Source organism: Hirundo rustica, chromosome 1, assembly GCF_015227805.2.
Source record: "Hirundo rustica isolate bHirRus1 chromosome 1, bHirRus1.pri.v3, whole genome shotgun sequence".
NCBI lineage: Eukaryota > Metazoa > Chordata > Aves > Passeriformes > Hirundinidae > Hirundo > Hirundo rustica.
In genome coordinates this window covers 48,588,189-48,606,801 of record NC_053450.1, presented here as the reverse complement: position 1 = coordinate 48,606,801, position 18,613 = coordinate 48,588,189, and the positions used below count along the sequence as shown (strand labels likewise).

General features: G+C 36.1%; 1 protein-coding gene across 3 annotated transcripts in view; it reads right to left on the bottom strand.

The window, feature by feature from the left end:
• Positions 1–18,613, bottom strand: part of ROCK1 (Rho associated coiled-coil containing protein kinase 1) — an 83,868-nt gene that overhangs the window by 6,566 nt on the left and 58,689 nt on the right. For 2 of the 3 annotated variants that reach the window (XM_040058484.1, XM_040058503.1), the window contains 11 exons: positions 17,646–17,740; positions 16,184–16,349; positions 14,616–14,709; positions 14,171–14,259; positions 13,664–13,852; positions 13,364–13,529; positions 6,866–6,936; positions 3,040–3,128; positions 1,823–1,901; positions 1,444–1,705; positions 480–687 (listed from right to left, as the gene is read on the bottom strand). In XM_040058484.1, the coding sequence (XP_039914418.1) occupies positions 480–687; positions 1,444–1,705; positions 1,823–1,901; positions 3,040–3,128; positions 6,866–6,936; positions 13,364–13,529; positions 13,664–13,852; positions 14,171–14,259; positions 14,616–14,709; positions 16,184–16,349; positions 17,646–17,740 (1,508 nt within the window). Of the gene's footprint in view, positions 1–479; positions 688–1,443; positions 1,706–1,822; positions 1,902–3,039; positions 3,129–6,865; positions 6,937–7,443; positions 7,493–13,363; positions 13,530–13,663; positions 13,853–14,170; positions 14,260–14,615; positions 14,710–16,183; positions 16,350–17,645; positions 17,741–18,613 lie in introns of those variants that run through there. The other variant, XR_009207709.1, reaches the window with a different exon arrangement.

Below are 18,613 nucleotides of genomic sequence, written 5' to 3'. Positions count from 1 at the left end.
TAAGCAGGGAGGAAGATCAGAATTAATACTTAACTGGCCTCACAACAAAAGGATTGGCCTAACAGCAGATAGAATCTGTAAATTTCTCATTCCAGCCCCATTCACAGAATTCCAGCATACACAAGCTCTGAGTCAATCCAGGGATGGGATGACTGTGGATCACCCTTGCTGCTAAATTCCATTACTGACATATCCACTGAGCCTTGCCTTTAAACAGGAAAAAAATACAACCAGCTCCCTCCCAATCACTGAGAGGCCAGGTACCACCTCTATGATACCTTCTAAGTGTGAAGAACTGATAAATTTACCATAGTAACAGGAGAATTCTGCCCCTTCCTTTGGCATTTGAGCAAAGATTTAGATCAGCAGTCCAACAGCTGTAACTAAGGAATTATTTCACAATTTCACATGAAATAGGACCTATAAACTGAGGGGGTTTTAGCTAAGAAGATCTGTAGTTTTTGTAGCTTATTTCTCACCTAGTTTTTCCAGAAGTATTTTTAACAACTTTTCGGAATGACTGGTTAGCTGAGGATCTTGTAGACAAAGTTCTAGGAGAAGCACGAACAAAAGTAGATGGTGGTGTCTTAGGGATCTTCTTTACTAAATGTGTCACCCACTTCTTCTGTTCATCTTGACAGGATGCCAACAAGAGCATATCTCTTGCTGAAGTTACATCATAACTCACTACAAGGAAAAAGGAAGATGATTCAGTGAACACCAGGGCTCCCTATCAAAGTAAAAGTTATGACACACCAACTGCGCCACTGGAAGGAACAATGGCACCTATAAACATTCTTGTATGGGATTTGTTTATATATTTTTGGAATACGACAAACAGCAGTGAAGATCATGAATATAATGTTTTTCACGATTTGTCGTTCTGCATTAAGATTCTTGAGTCTAAAATGAATATTTGAGAAATGAGAAACTTACACTAATTACAATTTTAATAAGCAGGCAAGTTGTGCGGGTGCCTTATGGCCAAGTTCCAGAGTACAGACCCTGAACGCTCCACTTCAGAGCAGCACAGGGAAGAAACTTCTACTCCAGCCTGTAAGGTGGCTGAAGAACCTCTCAGCAGAGCTTGCTGATCCAGTCACTGCCATTGTTCTAGCATGGGTCAGGTGTAAGTGCAGAGGGAATGATGTGGGCACCAAGGAGCTGCCCAGTACTTGGGCACAAACCTCTAGGGAACCTTGTGCTCTCGGTGCCCTCAGCAGAGCTCCATCAGTTACGTCACCACAGGCCTCCCAACAGAGGTCTGCCACAGCTGACCAGTGTAACAGCCTATTGCTTTAATAGCAACTGTCACATCTAAAATCATGGAACTTTAGTTTCAGGTTTAATTTTAAACTGAAGTGCTTTTATCCACCTCCAGTAGTTTAGCAGGTTTGGCTTAACCACACGGAGAACACAGAACAGATGAAAACGTGAGTATACCTTTGCATGGTGCAATTAATTCCTCCTTTTTATCCAAGTGGTCTCTGTGGCACTTCACATGGCATCTTCTACATTCTAGGGCAGCAGGGGGTTTAAAGACATGCCAGAGAGGTTTGGCACAGGCCTCACAGTTGGCTGGAAAGTGGTATAACGTGGGAATAAATTCATGGCCTTTGTGATTGAGAAAATTTGTCTTCTCTGCCGGCTGTACTGGTTCTACCTCCAAATCCTTCCTGCATTCCCCCTCATTAGCATAGAGAATCTGAAAAAGAACACTGCTGTGTTATTGTTGAAGCACTAAGTACTTTGCTACCCTCTTCACAGAAGCCACCACTTTTTCAAGGGAGTTAAATAGACAAGAGATTATACTTCTTTTTACCTGGAATATTTTAGGAATTTCTTCAGTTTCAGCTCTATATACATCTCCTTGAGTTACAGGCCGGACATGAAACAGCTTACTGGATTAGAAGAAACACGAAACAGAAAATGCTAAAAGGTTATGTATGGTTCAGAACAATTATCAAACTGCTTTGAAGTTCTTAGAAATTATGCAAGCAACACGACCTACTTCAACACTGCAACATGATTTTACAAACGAATTCATAAACCATATAGATTTTGTCTACCCACACAAGACAAAAATATTTCACAACATGTAAAGAAGGTTATCTTACAACAGATTTAAGATCCATCATGGTAAATTTACTTAAGATAAAGGTTTTCAAATACCTCCTCAAAACACTAGGAAGTCTAACATTATTGCTGCAAAAGGTTAGTGAAAACCTGGATGGAAGTAACCATATTAAGTCGAATACTATCCAGTAGTTTTTTTACTAAATCATGTCATGGCTTGATGAACAATCTATGCCAAAACATCACAAAAGGAAATCTGGGGCACATGCTATTGAAAATACTTTTTAAATTGAACAACCATCATCTTATATTGGGTCAAGACTCTAAGTCCACCTTTCCCAACATCCTGTTTTCAACAGTAGCTGTAGCAGATGTTTATGAAAAGAGAGTACAAAACAGTTCAAAGAGAAAATATCTCTTCTCCTGGTTATGAGCAATTGGCAGCTTAAGCACTTTCTGAGTTTGAGATTCTTCCCAGACCACTGTTATTTGTTAGTCCCTGATACATCTATTCAGGAATTCTAAAATCTTTTTTCAATTACTATTCTGTATGATCCCATAATGTCAATCAGCTGTTCAAATATCACAGTCATGTACCAGAGAGGGGCTTCAGTAATATCTGACATAATTTTCTTCATGTATAACCAATGTAAAGGAATCACGATTAATGTATTTTATCAGTTTAAACAGAAAACAGCTGGAAAAGTTAGTTGCTTTGGACTAGAACAGCAATGATCCTTTCTCTTTTTCACTTTTAGCAATCATAGGACAAAGAAAAAGTACTATCAAAGTTCTTTTAGTGATACACTGAAATACAGATAGACAGACATTTGCCATCTAGTATGGGAAATTAAAAATTATTTATGGAATTTTTATTTCAAGCTCCTGGATTTGTTATCTGCTATTTCACACACAATACTCTTTTGTCAATTTGTATCCAAAACTAACAGTAACTTTACTTACTCTATATCTAGTACCATAGATGGATTAGACTGGTCCTTGTCTTTTTCATCATTGTAGAACAGTATCTTTTTACTGCTCACCACAACATACTGTGGAAAGAAGGGGTAAAACAGTTGAAATCGCATTTTAAAAAGCAATTCTTTATCCTAATATACTCCCACATGCACATTAAAAGCCAGAGTAAATTAAAAGTTCCAAATTAACACCAGGAGATATTTAAATCATCCTGAAGGCAGCTACACTATGGACAGCTCTGCTATGCTACAGCTGCAGTGACGGCATTGTCACTGGATCACTCTAGAATGCTTGTGATGACTCTGCAAGTCCATCTGTACACAACTCACAAATTTCAGTTGCTGCTGGCAGGTTACTATGAAATTTACGGTATCACCGCGAGTGACAGAAGTTATCACTTATTGATAATGTTGTAAAAAACTTCTCTAGTTCCACAGGCCTGCAGGAATCACTGGTATGTCACACCAAACTGCTGGTAGGCTAAAAAGTCCCATGGCTCCTGCTATCTCCTAGCATCCCAATTTAATGGACTGGTAAAATAAAGAGCCAAAATGAAACAGCTGAAACAGAGGCTGGTACCTACGAATACACTGAGATAGCTAAGAGCAAACACCTCTAAAGTAAGCACTTGTAAGTTCAAGACTGGAATTCACTGCCTGCTGCTCTTCACTGGGAGTTGCTGGTCCAACATCTTTGCTGGAACTGTCCAAAGCATAAGCACAGTGACAGCTGTAGCTGTTCCCTTCCCTGCAGTTTCAAATCTTTTAGAAGGAACTGAAAGATATGAGACACTAAAGAGAATTACAAGGAGGTAAACTGGCAGCTCTGTCTATACTGATCTCCAGATTCACATACAATATAACCCAGAAAGAGGGGAAAGGACAGAAAAGCAGGAGAGTGAATGCACCAATAACTCATCTTGAATTCCAAGTACTGGCAGGACGGGTTTCTGCATAATGCAGATACTGATAATTTGAATAAATGTCTACTCCTTCTACAAGGGGAGGTTTCAACCTCATTTTACATAGAACTTGAAGCTGACCTCAAAACCTGAGTATCAAAGTCACCTTAAGTTTATACAACAGCACTTTTAAAATGTGCTGTGCAAGGTGTGAGCTACAGTTGTAAATCTCAATTACTGAAATGCATCTAAAAAAACCTCATGAAAAGGCATTTTGTCACAATTCCTTAATAGAAAGCCTGATCAGCTTGAGTAAGTACTAAGCTGTAATAGTGTGAGCCTCCTGTGGTTTTTCCCATTGAAGAAAAAGACTGTACTTCAATTTCTTTATCCGCTCCAATAGAAAACTAATGCCTTTTTCATCTTTGAAGTGTGCACCTTTGCCTTTCAGAGATAAGAGCAAGCCATTAAGATGACAACTATCATGAATGCAAATTCTGACTGTAAAGGAATTCAATTATCACACTATATACAAGCTTTGGTGAAAGATCCACTTAACCTCACAAAAAAAAAAGTTATGTACAACAGCGTCAATATCCTGTTGTGAACATATTAAAAAAAAATCTTCTGACAGTAGTTCTGTTATACAGTGGTTTTTGAAGGGTATTTTATCATCTTCACTTGGGATGAAATGAAGCTTGAGATAAAAACAAGGGTAACCCATTTCAGTGTTAGCTTTAGGTATAACCTGAAGTGTTTATTTGAAAGTAAGTTTCCCACACTGACCCCTTTCTAACTCATGCTAAATAACTCAGAGGGCATGGGGCTAAAACATCAGCGCTACTGACATTTGAGTCAGAAATGCAGCAGCTCAAGTGTAACAACTCAGGCATCAATCCAGTTACACTCCTAACGTAATTTTGCTTTCCTTTAAATTAATCTGGGCATGCCTATATTTGAGGTTGCATATACCTCCCACCTTCACAAAACTGAAACTGCAGGAGAATTTGGAAGAGAAGCACTTGAGGAGGCTGACTACCTGCCAGCTTGTTTCAGCTACAGTACACTTCAGCCAACAGAATGAGTGCACATGTGAGTGAACACTGTCCCTCACTACTGTGTCTCACCCATATGAACCTCAGCTAGTTAATGAACCTTATCATTTATAAGGTTTACAATTTACGTCATGACTAAGCCATCCATCTGCAGCTCAAATTCCTCCTAAGTGTGAGAGCACTCAATCTAGGAAAGTGTGAATGGATTAACTGCCTAAAATATCTTGAGGCAAGGAAATATGCCTATAACTGGGCAAGCCTGAAGAAATTCTGATTTCACCAGAGAAGCTGCATTTATCAGGAGTTTAAAATTTCAGAGAATGCAAAATTAATCTCCATTTTCACAAAACAACCATAAAAGGGTGCTGGAAGCATTCTGGTAAGAAATGACACAGTATTTTATATAACCCAGAACAGAACAAAGCTACCTGATTTGTGCCAGGCACAGTCAATTCTATAACAAGAGAATTCAAGCAGCCTTAGCAATCAAACAAATCTACAGGAAGTATTCGCCATTTGGTTTTGCTCCTGGTGGTGAACAGCTTTTTCATGGGTAAAGCACCTTGTATTTCTATATGCTTTTGCTATTAATATTGCTGGTTTTATTGTGCTTGTCTTAGTCTTGTTTTGTGCTTCCAGTAAATTGTTAACTCAGTCTATAAATTCTGCTTTCGTTCCTCTCCTACCCAAAAGAGCAGGGGGAAGATAACTGGAAGATGACATTAGTTGAAACAGGGCAGAACTTATCACTCACTCCCAGCAAGCCAGAATAGGAGGTGGTGGTTTTAACTTACAGACAGATCACCAAGGTCTGATATTGGTATAAAAATAGGCAGGTCTGAAACTCAAACACTTGGAGTGTATGAAGGCAGCCATGGAAGCCCACTGAAAATAGCAGAACTTCAAAGGAGTACAGCAGCTAAAGGCCCAAGACACTCAAGTGCATCTTTGACAGGAATGAATCCCTTCTCCTTTAAATTTTATAGGAATCACTTCCAGCTGTTGTAGAATGTGAATGTAAATAGGAGCATTTGAGAAATACCTTTCAACAGGAATCAAAGTTACTTCAAAAGTGTCACGAATAACTCAGTAATTCCCAGTAGCAGTCTTTGAATATAAGGAAGATGAAGGAAAATAAACTGGTTCATACAATTAGCTTTTAAAATTTAAAAAATTCTAGAGACCATGTTCACTTCTGTATTTAGTTGTACTAGAAGATGTTCACAGGGGGAACTGAAAAACCAGAAAAGATAATCAGAAATTGATTCTAAGTATCTCAGTTTGAACATTGGATGTGTCAAAGAACCAGATCATAACTTTTGCAAAGGCAAAACAAGACTGCTTTGTTTGGAGTGGGAATTCCAGCACAGAGATCCTGTTTCTGAGAGTATATCAGCTCTTTTCAAGAGAAACTGATCATTTTAAAGGTGAGGGAGACACAAACATCCTTGGAAATCATGTGTGGCAAGTTACAGTGTGATGCACTCTTCCACGACCTTCAGAACATATAAGTGTGCTATTGCCTGCTCTGTGCTGCCAAGTTGAACAAAGAGGTTCTTTTTCAGTAAAAGAATTCTAATGACGCTTACTCAAAGAAAAAATGTGATTTTTAATGGTTCCAAGATGCTCATTGTAAAGCATTTCCTCCCCTGTTGTAAATTTGCACAATGTCATTAACTAAAGATTTCATACTGAACTTGCATTTTCTTGTGGTTTTTTCTTCAATAATGTACATACACTAAATTACTCTTAATTATTTTGCTTGTTTCTCAAATATGAGTTGTAAAACCAAATCACCACATGCCTAGAAACCTTTCCAAGGAAGTTGAGGAAGAAAGAAAAAGGGCCTTTGTACCTGTTTCTTCCAGCCATGCCGCCTTATATTTCCTTTGTTTGGTACTGAAAGCCAACCTTCAAGTCTTGATTCTGGTTTAAAAAAAATGCATATTTAACAATTTTGTGTATTTATAATCATAAAGCAGAATAGCACAAAAGCAAACTACTACTTAGAAAGGAAGATGTACTACATGCAGTAATGGGCAATCACCTATTCAGCAAAGCAGAATAAAAAGCACAGCTAAATAAAATGAAGATATAAGCATTTAATCCATGCTTCATCACAAGCCAACATCTGATTACACAGTTACTGCACAGTAGAAGTAAAGCTGTTTTCCTTGATGCCAACATCTAACACTGTAGGTAAATAGTTTGCAAAGAGCCAGGCAGGAAAGACTTTGCTTTGAAAATACATTACAGTTTAAATTAAGAGATTTTCAATGTAAACATAATTCAACATTCAGAGGGGCTGTATGAAAATACTCAGCGGGAAGATGCAGGAAGTAAAACAAATCAGATCCACATTTTCCACAGGAAACAAAAATAGGAGAGAGAGCACAAGAGCAAGCAAAGCTACATGGGTGTCCCATTACTCACAGAAGATAAGCATAGGAGATAATTAAATAAGGAATGCAGGAAGAATCAACTAGATATAAAGAATAAGAGACAAGTGTTTTACTCAAATTTTCAGTGAAAAACTCTCCAAAGAGAAATGTAATATCATATTTTCCCACCATTAAACTACTGAAATAATTTAGCATGATACGAAGAAGGGCCACAAGAAAATTAGCGTTCTGCCTAATGTGGACTGTTGATTTAAAAAGCCCTTCCAGCTAACTGAGAGTGGTTTCTAAAGTTAAAAATGATGAAACCAGGTAATAGTAGCATTGAGAGCTTCAAAAGCATTAAGTTAATTTTTTCTGAAACATTCTCCACGACTATTTATGTCCTGAGGACCTGGTTCCTTCTGTCCTTCAGTAATAACTCTGTGTGAGGTGTATCCCAGAAAGCTCTGAAATGCATTCAAATGTATACAACTTATGGTACATGTGCTTTGCTACGTAGAATTCCAATGGCACTGACAGCCTAGCAAGGCATTATAATTAGGCATTCCCACATTAGCCTTACAGCAGACAAGATTTAGAAATGGACTACACTCAGGAATATGGAATCATTTCCTAACATTTCTCCACACAGAAAAGCTTCAAAATACTGGAGGAGCACTGAACTACTGATATCAACTGGAAGAAAAGCATGTTAGCAGAACTCATTTTAAGTAAGTAAGTAAGAAAACTTCCCAGAAAAAATGAAGGTAATTCGTACCTCCCTGCCTTCTCACATCTGCGTAAGAACTGTGGGGACTGGGGGTTAGGGGTCCCCACACCCCCAACCCTACCCCCTTTGCTATCCTAAACTCTCCCCAGTTATTGATACTGAGTAGCTTTGGAAAAGAAAACCTATTTCCCTCCATGTCTACAGGCCTCACAGATAATGCTTACCTTGTTTTGAATACTTTGATTAATTTTTGCATTAAGAGAAGATTCTTCCATTTTTAGAAATCATAGAAACATCCTAAAACTCAGGTTTCCATTGCCAAACAGAGTGCTGAATTGCTAATAAAGAACAAAGTATGGACAACTGCAGTTCAAAAGGAATATAGGAAGGATGACTTGTTAAAAAAAAAAAAAAAAAAAAAAAAAGAGCATCTGTTGAAGTTATGGCATATGAAAATCTGGAAAGATCCAAGGATGATGCATTTTAAAAGATGGTTATAGGGACAGTAGAACATTTTCTAAGTTCCCCTCTATTTCAGCATGTTCTGAAAACAATTTCAAAATAAGTAGGAAGTAAATGAGGTATTTCAAACGAATCCATTGACATTCTTTTCTCTCTACTACAAATCTATTTTAAGGGAGCAAATTCTATTTGAGTGAGAGATGATTTCTGAGCTGTGAATAACATTTTGCAGTTGAAAGCAACAGTTTCCAAACGTACTCATTTTCAACAAAGCTAAAATTCGTCTGGAACCAAATGTACTCGTGAAAGGGGAGATGAGCCCTTTCATTCCAACCTCACCACAAAGGTTCCTCTCAAGTAATATTTATAGTGCATTTTCGTTTCTCTTGACGGACTTAGCACAACTGCAAATGCTCATCTGGCCATTTCACAAATATTTGATCCAGAAGACTAATATTTGTGAGTGTTCTGATTAAGTAATTAAGAAAATATGGGCTATCTAGACTACGAAAAAAATTTTCCATTCCAGTCTATAAAAATAGGCTCAAAACTATTGCCTGACAACTTCCCTGTATTTTGGAAAGAATATCAGAACTGATACCTCATATTTGCAATCCAGAAAGTCCAAGATAGGCCTCAAAAATATCTGATGGCTAGCTGGATGTGAATAGGATATGAAGAAAGAATTCCATAAAGGCTGTTATAGTTACCTGTGAATATATTTTAAATGTAGATTTTCATTCTAAACATCTGCATGGCTACTATCCAGACTACCAGGGATTCACAGGGATTCAGTATGATAAAAGTTCTAACAGTAAGACTTCAATAAAATCACACAAGACAACCATGACTACTTTTTTATGAAACATTTTGTTGTTCTGGAGCTAAGTAATGTGGGTGCTTTCATGAACAGCAGAGCATCTCTTTCCAATGTTCAAGAATTCCCACTCCTAAGAGTCTTCCACAGCAACCAAAAACCCGGAGATACTATTTTACTAATTCTTTCCATTCTTCCAATTTGGATTTTGCCTTCTGCAGACTATCTTAGTATATTTTCACGTGGATTTCACCAAGAATTTCTGACTGGATCTTGCTCTGGGGCTTACTCAGGCTTATTCAGGCTACTTGCAGGTACTTCAGGAAGTCCTATCTAAGCCCAATAAAACTGCTGGCTTAAATTATCCGTATTTATGATTCCATCCTATCTCTGCACAAAATGTGATTTACAACACATGCTGTAAAATATGTGCTGCAGTTAAACCCATAGGATAGCTCAACTGCTTAAATAATCTTGCCAATCAGATGAAAAGAAGCAATTCACAACAGGTTAAGTGCCCTGGAACAGTTAGGAGAAAAAACCCCTCACATTCCTGATTATGTTCCGTCTTGGCAAAGAGGAATTCTGTTTACAATCATGCAAGTATAAAGTCCAGCCAGGAGAAAGAGGCATTCCAAAGGCATCATGTAAGAGCAAATACCTCAGCTGTTTCAGCAAGGACTCTGCTAACACTGGGGACACCAACTGAGATATGAGCTGCTATCTGAATCAATAATCAGGAGTGAAAGTTACAAAACATGCCTAGAATTGAACACAAGGAAAAACCTTCATCCACATAATGATCTTTCCCAAGTAAGCAAAAGCCTCAGAACAGCCTGAATTGTCTAAAGGGGACAATCACCACCTTGGGAGAGTGTAAGTTGTCCTAGGAGCTACCAGAATTTGAGGGAGTATTTAGGTCAGTGGCAAGCAGAAAGCATCTCCAAGTGAAATGCAGCTGTAGCATGTGATTTCTCTATTTCTAAATAGAGACATTTTTTTCCTTAAAATTTTATGAGTATAAAAATTTTGCTCCATTCAACCAGAGACTGCCCATTGCTAGAATCGTGACCATAGAATCTTTTATACATGCTCATATTATTTTGTATCTTTATTTTTTTTCCCTGGTGATGTTTTTATTGTGACAGGAAAATGAATAAATCTTACTATAATCACTTATTATAAAATTCAACCATTTATTTGCTTAAAAATTTTTAAAGGACTGTCTTTGCCTTAAGAACTAGTGCACCAGCCTAGAGAATCCTATTGACTACTCATCACATCCAGCTCTTCAACAAGACGCTACTCAAGGTGCTCTGAAGGAATGGCCACGTTTGGGCTATGGAAGTGATGGGAATGTGGCACACAGTTGAAGACAATAAACATCATACAGCAAAACTGTAGCAAATGAGCTGCTGTAATATGTCACCTTCTGTTTTGTAGACTAATTACTTGGTTTGCAGGAAAATAACTATGTGCTGGATAATTTCCTCTTTCTGTGGCATGGGCTACTTCTACTCTGAAGTCCAGCTTTTTTGTTTCGTCTTTATAATGCTACTCCACTCCTTTTTTGCCCTCTGCTTGGCTCTTCGACAAATGTGTGAAATTTGACTACACTAATGTCACTTAAATCACTTTTAATTACCAAATTGCTTCTTACTCAGATCCTGATCGACCCAGAAACTCATTCACTCACTCAAAACAAAAAAAAAACAAAAAAAAAGAGGACACAATCTAAATCTAGAGAAGTCCTAATAATATCTATTAAAGGTCCTACCTGTATCACATAGTAAAACCAGCAGGACAACTGCAGTAAATATCAGAGAGGCATGAGTAGAAAAAAGGGCAAAAAAAGAAGAGAAATGAAAGGCTAGCAAAAAAGAAATATTTGAGGGCTAACAAGTAGACACCTCACCCAAGAACACCGGAACTTACAGTAACTGTGATGTTCTAATTAACAATGGAAATTAACAACTGACTTGAAATGATCTTGCACAGACTGAAATTTCTGCCTCAAAATGGAGGTGACAGGTTATGCAGCCAAAAGCCTGACTACACACATCTCCAGAGGTAAAACTGAAAATAACCCTCCTTAATGAGGCAAACAAATAAAGAGCTTTTTCCTACAGTCCATCCAAGATCTAAGACACAGTGGGGTCACACTGACCCACTAGTGCCCTTAAGAAAAAATAGGGAAGGTGTCTATGGCTGGATGGAAGCATCCATGTTCTCTAGGTAATACAAAAGAGCCATCAAATGAAAATGGCTGAGAAGGGAAGCGAGAAAGTTCAAAACTACTCTTTTGGATAGAATAAATCCGATCTGTTTTGTTGTAGGAAAAACCCCTGAAGATCTCAATTTAAGAGTTCAGAAATTTTCTACTAAAATTACAAACTACAGTCTTCTTCAATTATGAGACACTTAAAAACAATAAGGCTTGATTCCAGTTTGTAATTTGAGGGGAGGAAAAAACCATTTCAATAGGCAAGACCCCTCTGACTTCTTTTTTATCCCTGTTAAATGGAATACTCTGAAAATGAGTATCTAAGAGAAAAATGCCTGAGAAGTACTGATACTTCAAAAACACCAGAAGGAATTCCTAGCAGGTGACAGCTAAGAAAGCAAATATACCTTAACCAATCTAATAATTCTAAGAATTTCCAATGGGAGTTGGCCTTGAAGATATCAAAAGACAAAATCTTTACAAGATGGCAATTTACAGATCAAACTGCAGAGTGCAAAAGGCTTACTGAACAAAATGGAAGTTGCGAAGGAAAAGACTATACCATTATCTGAACAAAAATCTATTCTAAAATGAAATTCATTACAGTATTAACTAAAGATCTAAAAATATACTAGGGGAAGATAGGAAACAAAAACAGACACAGAAAGGAGTAACTACATCAAAACATGTACTAAGACTGATAACCTACCTGAAATTTCAATCACTCTAAGATTCCTGGAAAAACTCTAGAATGTGGCAATTTGAGCAGCATGAAGTGCATTAACAGGAAAAGACACATCTAAAATTATTCTATTTACTTTTATCTGACTACTCATCCACTGAAGTAATAAAATACCCAAAATAGTACTCTGGTTTTGTATGTCTAAAAATATTTTTTCTACAGTGATATTCAGACTTATCGAAACTATATTAAAATTTCATAATGAATTCTAAAAATTACTTAACCATATAAAAAGAGATTTATCTACTATGATATATGGAAAATGTCAAGCACACCTGATTACACTAAACATTTTTTTCCTGTATTGAGAGATTCAGAAGTGGATCATATGAAAGTACTAACTGATTACACTTTTCAAACACTGGGGAAGGGGAGAGGTAAATAACTAACCAGTCTACCAGGGGATCTCAGTGAAGTGTCTGGTACTGACACATGGAAATGGCTGGCTACACTATATTATATGTTCTTATTTTAATCTGCTAAATCACAGTACCATAAAACCATAAATTTATAAAGGAAATTCCTCCAATTATTTATCACATCAGCAATTATTGCCAGTTGTCACAGAGGTGCTACATGAGTAAGTAAAAAGAGATAAGATCAAGATAATTTTGCACTCAAGATATAAAACACAGTCATGATGTTGTAGAAGTCTTGGCCCTGTCTTCTATTCACCAAATACTGCACATTGTAATCACTGTACTTGAAAAACAAGAGATGTGAAGATACTTTTTCCTCAAAAGTGCATATAAATGATGCTAATGCCAAACCATACAGTGGGAAGTGTGATGTGAGAAAAAATTAAGACTTAAACATAAGCAACAAAGGTATGAAATTTAAAAAAAAAAAAAAGGAAGGAAGTGGAGATGTGATACAGAATTAGACAGCCAGAAGACTTCAAGTAACTAAGTAGTAGCAGTAACTTCTTTGAAACAATACTTTCCAAATATATGCCTGTGCAACACGGCCAAGTAGTTCAAATCTGCTTTTCTCATACCTGAAAGATTTCCATCTGTTTCATCTGTTGGAAGACTGGCAACACTGGTAGAATCCATTCCTTGCTGGAGGTCCATGATTTTCCTTCGTAGTTGTTCTATGTCACTCTCTTTACTATCAAGCTGCATCTGGAGCTCATTCCTGTATGTAGATTCTTCTGCAAGTTGCTGTATTTATATACACATGCAGAGTTACTGTGTTACCAAAAACATGGCTAAGCCAAATATTTTGAAAACAAAACTCATACATATCTTTATCTATATATATTCCACAATGTGATAAAAGAATTAAATTATTTTACCGCTTGCATTTCATTAAGCTCCTTTTGGTATTTCACTACCATCTGATTGAATTTCTCTTTTTCTTGATTAAGTTCTAATTGGAGCTTTCGGTTTTCCTTCTCCTTCTTCCTCAAATCTTGCATGTTAGCTTTCTTTCTGTCTATTTTAAAATCTTTCCGATTCATTATCTCAGCCAGTTTGTTGACAGCCTGTTTAGACAAAGGAGAACCAGTAAGAAAAATGATATGTGCAGCATGATTCATAAAAAACTTCTCAGTTCCTCTAGTTACAGGATCTGATAAAAAAATCCCTTCACCAACATAAATGGCCCTTACTCACAATCGAAGTAATACTGAAAAGTAAACAGCATCAAAACTTGCCCTCTCAAACATAAATTTAGCAGTGCATATTGTACATCATGGTTAATATAAGCATAATTTCACAGAAACAAAGTGTTAGTTAAAAAAAAATTAAATATTTCTGTTAATGTGAAGTAATTATCACTATTAAATTGAATAAAGTTTTACCTGTGTCTTCAGAGTTCTTTCATTGTTTATGCTCTTCTCATAATGCATTCTAATATTATTGATTTCCTCTTCTTTTTTCATTTTGTAATCTGGTAAAATAATATTCAACTTTGAGGTATTTTAGTACAAAGTAATTATTTTAAACTTAATTACTTCCAGTAATAAGTTCATCTTTTTTTCCATTCTGTTTTCTTTTTGCTTCCCTTTTTGAGAAAAATACCATGTGCAAAGACAAAGACTACCAGTTTAACACTACTGCAATGACAGAAATTACCAGAAGGATATATCAAAAAGGCACAAAGATGAAATACTAAAGCCAACATCAAGCCCAAAATAATAAGGAAGATAAATAGCAATGTCTTCTTTCACTTCCCATTTCTCCACATATGCTTCAAATTCAACTGTGCTTCAGAACAGATCAATTAAAATTCCATACATGACATACCTTCCTCTTGTTTCTTGAATTTTTCACTCATCTCTGTGTTTTCCTTAGTTATTAAATCAACATCTTTGGTTAAAGTGTTATTAGTTTCTTCCAGCTACATGAAAAGAAACACATTTTAGAATAAAGAACTTGACATAAATCCTAAAAATATCTATAATACTATTATTTTAAATACAACCATTTACTTAGAACATCCTTCTGCCTATGCAAACTTTTAAAAAATGTTACTACTCTTCTGTGCTGTTTTGATTTACTAGAAGGCTCAAAATACACCTGTCCCAGGGAAAAAAAAATTACCATTGCAGAACTGACAACACTGTAGTATGGAATCTAAAATCAACTTAAGCAAAGTTAGACTGTCAGTTATGGAATGTGGCAGTTTTCAATTAATTTGCTGTACTTTGGAAAAACTAATATGTAGAGGCCTGATACCTTGAATCCAGACAGAAAAGTAGCTAATATATAGGAGAATTCCAGCATTAAAGTCTAGAGAAGATACAAGGCATTTACTGCTAGATAATCATCATGAATCATGAAAATCAGGATAAAAACAAAACCAAATTTGGTCTAAGACAAAGCAGACATAGGTAAATATGTCCAGAGCTTGAAAAAAAAGAAAAAAGTTAGAAAGAAAAACCATGACAACTTTGAATATATATGTTCAATGCCACAGCCAGGATCACTTAACAAATATATATGAAAAACCAGACATAATTGTACTCCTAAATAAAGGTTTTGTTTGAAGCCTATACAAATTATTGTGTATCAAGCTGTCTGACAAAATTATCAGAATACTTGAAACCAAAAATATATTGGCAAGAAGGTATTCCTCTGATGCCACAGAGATAGTCTTCTAAATACTGCTTAAAGTGGTATTCTGGAGATCCCAAGCTTAAAAAAGCAAATTCATGAAACAAACACTATTTGTACTATCTTTTCACAGAGATGGAATATCCATTAACAGCCTTCAGCAACCGAGCCAAGTTCAGTTACACCTGGAGGATTTTAAAGAAATCATACTAAACAGGAAAAAACAACATTGATAAAATAACTACATATGCTACATACGGCTTGCTGTTTAAGACTTCTCAATTAAAGACATTTTTCAAGCTCACACTAACATCCAAAAGCTATGCTATAAAGTGCCTTAAAATACTACATTTTGGGATTTGGGTTGTGAAACTCAAGGCTCTCAAGTGGATTTTTTTTTTTTTTAAACCAAATTACTTTGCAGTAAGAGTCTCTAATACACAGCTCCACAAATTCAAAAGATTTAAATAATACACTTGGCAATGACAAATAAATACAAATGGCTTCATAAGTGAAATAAGTGAATTACAGACATTCACTTGATTTTCATTCTGGCTTCATCTCAGATTAATGAATTTTGGGTTTTAGGGAGGTCACATGATCAAATTTAAATGCTAAAGCTTTCCAAATGAGCCCAAAACTTAAGACACTTAATTAGTTATCACTTATGATCACAATAAGACCTCATTAATTAAAACCATGAATTTTGGTTTCCAGCTGGAAGAGATTTATACAGGTATTGATAACAGTTAAATTACCCTTCTTATGATAATGTCCTTATCAGTCAATTCTTGTCTGTGCCTTGATGCAGCTTTTTTGCTTTCCTGATTGAGTTCATAATACTGCTCTTCAGCGAGTGCCCGTGCCAACCGTTCCGACTCAGCTTTGGTTTCAGCTAAATCCAACTGGGTAACGAGTGTTTCTCTGCAAAAAGGACATTAAGACTTCCTTTTCCAATGCAAAACATTCCAAATTTTCAGGAAGACTATCAAACCTAAATTATACCATTCAGCTAATGCTCATTATCTTAGTTTCTTAAGAAAAGCAAGAGTTACAAAACTCCATTCTGTACACTTGTATCTTTTGATGGTCCCAGAAGCTACAGCAGCAAGATCATATGACTTCATTAACATTTCAAGCATCCATGAAACACCAAGATGTATTCTCCTGCCTTTGAGGAACAGAAAATGAAATTAAATTACATGTACAGAGTGGCCCATCAAAGGATACTTAACCTACATTTGCACACAATTCCCATACTGATATCCCATAGTTATATCCAACTGAGAAACATTTATGATGAACGTAAGATTGCAGAGAATAGTGAGGGAACAGAATACAAAGATTCTATCAAAATAAGTAAGAAGAAATAAATAACTCCAAGAAGAATAAGGGAAGTCTTGCCTACCTTCTCCTCCCTCCTCGTTTCTTTATGTTGGCTACCACTCATGAATGACTTTGCAGAGACACATATATTTTCCTCCTACACCGTATTTATTAGCACAATATCTTTTCTTTTCCCCTTTCTTAGCTCACCAAAATGCTGTATAAAATGAACACTGTACATCTGCCCTTCAGACTGTTTCCCAATACTGATGCTCAAGCAGAACAAGAGACACAGACTTTAGAAGAAACTGTACTTCGTGCCTAAGGCTACAGTCTCCTTCTTCAGAACATGAAATAAATTCAGAAATTGGAAAAACAAGCTTTTTTTAATCTTGTTTGATAGCTTAGAAAATAGTACATCACAATTAATGGTTGTTAATAATAACTAGTTTTTCTGTAATCAGAAGTATTCTAAATTTCAAAGACTCTTCATTACCTTTTTCTCAAATTGTTTTACTGACTATAGAAATATATTAAGTAATTATCAGGATAATATAATCAAATTTTTAAAATTGGTGAGATGATTACCAGAAAATGGAATGCTTTTTTAAAGTTTTGAATCTCACTAAATTGTCAGAGAAGTCATTATTCTTCTTACAGACATGATAACATCCAAAGCAAATATGAATAACCATAATTGAATATGAATATTTAGCTTTGTGAGTCAGTATAGTTAACATTGTCTTTATTTGCCACTTACAAGGTGTTATGCAACACTTTTGAGGCCTTTTCCTAAAGGAATTAAAACATCTTAGATCTGATTCAAAGTATTCATGAGTGAGACAGTATTAAATGGAAAAACTTAGGTGTATGTGAGAAACTTAATGGGCATACTTTTCATTTTGCAACTCCTGCACTTTCCTTTGCGTTTCTTTATTTCTTTCATCAATCTCCTCTTTCAGTTCCTTAACCTGAGTTTTGTAAAGTGTCTGTAAAAGAAAGCATAAAAAAAGAATCATTACTTAAATTCCATACTGAAATTCTTTGTTTTCAGACTACTTTGAATTTGTCAAACCCCAACACCTGCCTATACTATCATTAATGAAATCTCCTTCTTCTCTCCTCTCCCAGATGCTTCTTTCCAGTTTCTCTTGGATAGGGAACTTAATTAATTTTCAGTTTTCTAGCGTGCTTTCCTACATAGATGCACAAATACACGTGGTGCAAAAGAGAAGGAAGGCACTGTGACACAGCAGAACAGGTCTCCTGGACGCAACAGGACAAAACTACATCCTCTTGAAGCATCCCTTGTCTCAAAATGTTCATCTAACAAGCCTAACATCATTCTGTGCTTTCACCTGTTGCATTCTCTTTGTGTCCATGTACCCTTTCTCTTAGAATCTTAAGTTTTTTCAGTACAAACTCAGTAAGTGATTCAGCTGAGGTCTGATTTATGCAAATGACCTCTGTGAATTACTTCTGGTTTTTATTGCTATATTGTTATTATTAACACCACCTGTAATTCTGAAAGTTAAAATTTGATCTTCTACAGTAAACTCTTTTTGCTAAATATTCAGACTGAATTATGAATGTCTTATTTAAACTACAAATTAGTGAAAAAAGAAGAAAGTGAGAAACACAATGCTCTGCATCTTTGTATGAGCAGTATGTCACGGAGACGTGCACAAAAAAACCCTGTAGCAGATAAGGAAAATGACAATCATATGCAGTTTAGTAAACACAAGAAATTTTATTGCCTCTCCCAGGAAAAAACAAATTTAGAAGTATTTCCCAAAGTGAAATGAGTCTGTCCCTATTCACAAATGTATTTGAAGTTCAGGTGTTACAGAGACTCTCACTCT